The sequence below is a fragment of the Agelaius phoeniceus genome, chromosome 7 (genome assembly GCF_051311805.1).
Source record: "Agelaius phoeniceus isolate bAgePho1 chromosome 7, bAgePho1.hap1, whole genome shotgun sequence".
In the NCBI taxonomy this organism is placed as follows: domain Eukaryota; kingdom Metazoa; phylum Chordata; class Aves; order Passeriformes; family Icteridae; genus Agelaius; species Agelaius phoeniceus.
In genome coordinates, this window is record NC_135271.1 from 27,164,031 (window position 1) to 27,170,030 (window position 6,000).

General features: G+C 45.8%; 1 protein-coding gene across 1 annotated transcript in view; it reads right to left on the reverse strand.

Annotated features, from left to right (window-relative positions):
* Window positions 1-2,845, reverse strand: part of ITGA4 (integrin subunit alpha 4) — a 35,454-nt gene extending 32,609 nt beyond the window's left edge. The window contains exons 1-2 of the mRNA XM_054636658.2: window positions 2,018-2,845; window positions 1,810-1,931 (exon numbers count right to left, since the gene is read on the reverse strand). Of these exons, the coding sequence (XP_054492633.2) occupies window positions 1,810-1,931; window positions 2,018-2,520 (625 nt within the window). The 5' untranslated portion in view covers window positions 2,521-2,845. The remainder of the gene's footprint in view (window positions 1-1,809; window positions 1,932-2,017) is intronic.
* Between the last annotated feature and the right edge of the window lie 3,155 nt (window positions 2,846-6,000).

A 6,000-nucleotide genomic window follows, 5' to 3' on the forward strand; every position in this document is an offset into this window, starting at 1 on the left:
CATTGACCTCAGTGACCTGTTTTACAATACAGCACTTCTTTTCAGCTTCTATTTAACTTAAGAAATACTACAGACAAACCTTAGTGATGCAAAGACGTCATCTTTGCAGTAATGAAAACCTAGTTTGCAAAAATGTGGTATAACTATTATTTTAAAAAGTATGTTGTGTAACCTGCAGCCTTCGATTCTGGGAATAGAGGCCATGTTAAGCTGAGCCTTTGGAAGCACATAAACTTTTTCATATACCTTTTGCCCCATTTCACTAAGAATCCCTTAAGCTATTGAAGAAAACCCCATCATATTATTTACTTAGATTTTGTTTCTCCATTGGCTAAATGAGCAAACTGAGAGGCACTGCAGATGTTTGTAGTTTTCAAAGAACCTGAAACTTTCAACCCTTCCTTTTCTTCCCTCACACAGTAAAGGACTATTTTTACCACCAATCCAGGAACAGGGATTTATTGACTCTTAGCATATGTTACTTCACCACTTTAGTTGACCTCTTAGAATTTTTGCAAGCCTCCTCATAAGAATCAGGCAGTCAGGGAAAAAAAAAAGGTCTTTGTAATGTATAACTTTTTAATAGATATAGTATTGGAATGAAATTACTCAACAAAACCCCAAAATACTACTTAGGCTGGTATAAATTTAATTTCCATTCTTTCTAGCAGCAACTGCTTGTTTTTTTCTTATAGGACTGCACGTAAAACACCACTGAAGTACCTTAGGTTTTTGTAGCCTAGTTACAAAATGAAACTCTTAAAATTGATTTGTAACAAAAAGGAAAAAAAAAAGGATAGAAGGATAGAACCTGTCAGTTCTAAGTTTTATACACAGACATGTAGAGAAATAATTGTTTTAGCGTCTTTTTGGTTACAGAATGCTGTAACCAAACGGAGCTCCGCCCTGACAGCCACCAGTTCATGGTGTGCCATTGCTTTCAAATATTTTGATAGCCCTTTTCCCGCGCTTCCCCTTACTGGGGGGTGTGCTCATAACGGATGGGATACTCTTGGTCGGAGGGTGGCACAGTACAAGCTGGGGAACATTCTCTCCATAGCACATGAATAGCGTCAACAGAACTGTATGCAAATGGCACAGGAAGAGAGGCCAAAGCAATTCACACATGTTCATGGCAACCCAGTGCAAAGCCTTCCCCTTTTTAACAAGTATCAAACGCTTGAAAGTTAAGTAAGTTCAGCCAGTTACATCTCCTAAGTATGGAGACTGTGGAGATAGAGAGAGGCAAAGTTAAATGCAGGACCCATAAACACCGATACAGTCAAAAATAACTTTGTTCGCCTGAAACTCCAATAAATCTACAAGCAGGGGGAACCCATCAGCAAGACAACTGTGGCTCAGAGTTACTTTAGGGTGGTTTCTACGAAGAGAAGGCTTTGCAGGAGAAAACATGATTTAGGCACACACTTCCACCCTCCCATCCCTGAGCTTATTGCATTCACCCACTGCCCTGAAAGCTGCAGCAGCTCTCCGCAGAGCAGGCTCACACCGAAACTCTCACGGGGCTTCTGACTCGGAGGCTGAAAGGTGCGAAACGGCTGTGGGAACGACATCTGTCACACCTAACTTCCCCAAATCAAGTTTTGGTGCATGTCATCTCTCTTGATGCCGCCGTTACAGTCCTCGGGCATTAGCGCTGATCTCGCCCTTTGGCGAGAGGCAGAGCACTCTGCCGTTTACGGCGGAAGGGCCCAGCACACCCCGCAGGGCAGCGGGCACCCTCCGTCCGTCCGTCCCCGGCCGCCGCCCCGCCGGGGTCTCCCCGCCCACGGCCCGCCGCCGACTCACCCAGCTGGAGCTGCTCGCACTCTCCGCTGGAGCTGCCCCCGATCCGGCACCGGAATATGGCCCCGGGCTTGACCACCGACTCGTTGGCGGGCCAGTTGGCCCGGGGCGCGCCCACCACCAGCCTGCGGGCAGAGACGGCAGCGTGAGGAGCCGCGGCCAGGGCAAGGCGCGACGGGCTCCCGCGGGGGCGGCCGGGCCGGGCACTCACCATCGCTCCTGGCCGTGGCGGTGCAGGAGCACCGAGTAGCCGAAGAGGGTCCCGTTGTCCCCGCGGAAGAGCAGCGCGTGCTGCGTGTCCAGGTTGTAGGGCCGCGCCGTCGGCAGGCACAGCCAAAGCAGGAGCAGCGGGGCGGCCCAGCCCGCAGCGCTCCGCGCCCTCCCGCAGCTCCGCATGGCCCCGGCCGACCGGCAATGCACCGACGCCGGCTTCCCGCCTCTCCGCTCAGCGAGAGGAGAGGAGAGGGCAGGGCAGCCCCGCGCCCCGCCCTGCCCTGGGTCACCCTCCCCGCGGCCCGGGCTGGGGGTGTCCCCGCGAATGGGGGAGTCACACGGGCACGCCGGCGCCTCCTCCCGCGCGGCCACAGCCCCTCTCCCTGCCCGGGCGGCGGGGGTCGGGTTTCTCCCCGCCCCGTCCGCGCCCACGGGGACGCTGCGGAAGGGACGTGGCTCCCGTGTCCCCGGGCAGTGCACGGCCCCGTGGGACGCGACCATCCCGACACCCGCGGAGCAGTGAGGGCCGCGTCCCCCTCGCTTCGCCTCGACACGCTTGGCCGGCCGGGCCGGCAAAAGGGGCAGGAGATACTGGAAACTTATCCTGAAATCTCCCGCCGAGCAGCGGGTGGGCAGCTCCACCCAAGCGCAGGACTGTGTTCTGAGAAAGGAAGTGTGGAGAAGATTGAGTTTTCCTTTTAGATTTAGGAAGAATCCCAGAACTCCTGTGTTGAAGCCTTCCCCACCGTGCCTGTGCTGAAGGCACTTGCCTGCTGTCCCCCGGTGGGGTATTTGATTCCTGAAACCAGTGCCGCAGAAACAGAGCACAGTGAGCCTGGCCTACATATGTAGCGCAAGACTGCTCGCTGCTGATGGCTCCTTCCTTTCACGTGTGGTGTAGTCAAAACAGCACCCCATCGCTTTTTTTTTTTTTACATTTTAGAGTAACTTTTTCACATTCCTGTTCAGTTCTTCAGTTGCTGACAAAGTTAGCAGCCATGCCTCCAGACAGCAAAGGAACAAAGGAAAATGAGGATTGTGCAAGAGATCTGGTATTTGGCAGACCTTGCAAGGGCTCCCTTGATCTTAGTGAGGAGCTTTTCTGTGTGTTTTCAGCAGTCAGTTGCTGACTCTTGATTTAGCTCATACTGAGTTGTGTTCATCCTGAAATCAAGGCCTTTACTTGTATCTGCAAACCTTGCCTCAATAAAGTCCTTTGAATACCAGGGCTTCCCTGTTGCCATAATAATCCCTGTATATGGATAACCTATGTATAATGGTATTTTGAATCTGAGAAACAAGAACAGAAAAACTTGTAAATGAAAATTTTAGTTACAAAGATTACTTACTGCATCTGGAATAAAATCCAGTATGATTGCAACTATCGAATATTATACTCGTTAGAAATAACAGTGAGATTTCCCTAATGGAAATTTAGAACACGGCATTTAAAATTTCTTGGGAAAATACCCCCCCTTTCATTTCTATTAAGTTAGTGGAAATGTGGAAAGTTTCACACTTCTGCAAAATGCTGAGCAACTACCAGAGCAGGGAACTGAGGCAATGCAGAGTGAAACATCTTGTCATCCTGACCACATGCAGATGTGTAGTTTCTGGAATGAGATCAGCACAGTGGAAGATCTGACAGCCAGTCAGCAGTGTATCTTTTTTTAAGTCCTCATCTCTTGAGCCATCAGAGGGCTTCTCTGGATGACACTGATGTGGAGCAGTGGCTGTTTCGTGCAAAGGAGTCAAACAGCTTCTCAGCTGCTATTCATCTTCCTTCCAATTACTGACATCAAATGAGTTAAAACAATCAACAGCAGCTGTGAATCTGCATTTCTACTACTCAAGAAGTTTCCACCCTCATTTTCAAAGCAGCAAAACAAGCATGATTCAAAACTGAAATGCTAAATTGTGGTTTAGTTGGCGAAAAATTGTCACATGGTTGTTCCACCATGATGCAGGAACCATGTTGAGATGGTGGCCAGGCTCCTAGCTGACAGGAAAAGGTAGATTGTAAAGTTGTGGGATTCAATTATTGGTGCATACATAGCTGCTTACCAGCTATGATATGAAATTGAGACCTCTACATCACCTGTCAGGAGGAAATGTGTGTGTTGTCTCCTAGACTCTGCTAGAATGGATGTGATCATGATCCACCAGGCATCAATGAAATCAGTGGAATATAAATTACTGGAGAGTCAGAAATCCATACTTTGAGAAATATTCGCAGGTTCAGTACCATTCGGGTACCAGGCAGAGAGCAGAATAAATGCAACCGACAATGGAGGAATGGAGAGAGAACTTGAGTTTTATTAGGGATTAAGAGAATTTGCAGAAAAGGTGGAACCATCACTGGAAGCCAAGTACCTGTATTTACAAATCAAATATCAGTTATGTATCAGTTTATATCTAAGTTACCCTGAAATAATAAAAAAGTCCTCCCCAAAATGTCTTGCTGCTATTCATTCGCAACAGCACATCTCCCATAGTCCTCTGTGGGTTAATAACACTAGAAGCAAAATATCACAGTGACTTGCTTTTGTGCTTGAATTTGGTTCACCATCTAAGGCAATTTCAGAGGAGCCAGTGGGATGATTTGTTATATTAGTCTGCAGTTTGGCAGCATTTTTTACAGCAGATGTGTACATTTCATCTGACTGTCCTCATCTCTTGCTGCTTGTTCTTGAGTCATACTGCTGCCCCTGTTACACTGATATTGTTCAGTGTCTGAGCAATGAAACACATCAGAGAAGTGATCTGAGTTAAAAATAACTCAGCAAAATCCCCCAAACCTAGATCTGATTTGTAGTTTTTATATTGTGTGGCTGGAGAGTTATATTGGTTGCATTTATAGGATGGTTTAAACTGATGCTGCAGCTTTAGGAGCTTTCTCATGTAACAGCCTTAACTTTCTAGAAGTAGCAAGTCTACAAAGTTAAAACCTATACATCTAACTTAAAATGAAGGAGTTTCTTTCCCTTCTTCTCACCGGTGCTGGTGAGAAGAAGGGTAAGAAAATTACTGAAGGAAGAACATCCTGATTCTGAATGTCTGTCAGCTTTCTTCTTTGGAACATATCATTTTTGATTCCCTAAGTTGGAAGGCATTTGTATTAAATTAAGTCCTGTGTATGGGCTGGTGTTGGGTAACTGATCACATGACTACTTTTGCTGTGTTATAAATACATGAAAGCACGTGTTGCTAAAAATCTTCATGGATATGGCTGCTTTCAGCTGTCCCTGGTCTCCTGTGTGTCGTGTAAGCCTACTGCTGCTTATGGAAGAGTGCCTCCAAATCTACTCTGAATTAGAAATAAAAACAATCAGTGGTTGAGTTCTTGTTCCTAATTAGAAAAACGTGGAAGTTTAATTTTTAAATTGTCCAAGTACTGAAATAGTGCTATTTCAAATTTGAAGTTTCTAAACCTTTCTGATTTACTGACATGGAAAATCTAGGGTTTTGGTCAGACCATAACTATGTCTTATTTTTATATATGTTTCTCCCCCACCACCCCCCAACAATGGCAGTGGGCCACAAAGTCATCTGAGAAATTATAGAAGGCAAATACACTCTTACCTCTAAGGCTGTCTTCAAGAAACTTCATCTTCCTTCTGCTGTAAGATACATGTGAGCTCTCATGAAGAGGTTGTATTGTCCACTGACAAGTATAATTAAGCACAGATGTCTGAGGCAATAAAAAGAAACAAATGTTAGCAGGGGTCTTAATTTTATCATTTTGCTTATATTCTCTTTAGAGATCTAATTTCATTTAGAATCAGTTAAAGAGAAACAATCTTTTAATTTAATCAGCTTCTAATATATTTACACTCATATGATGTCCTTTTAGGAAATTCTTTAGAGAAATTTTTTCTTCCCTTAAAAAATTGTGCTGCTGAATTAAAGACTGATCTGCCAAAAGAGCTTTCCAGTATTTAAACATATAATAATGTCATACAGACAATGACTATGGCAACC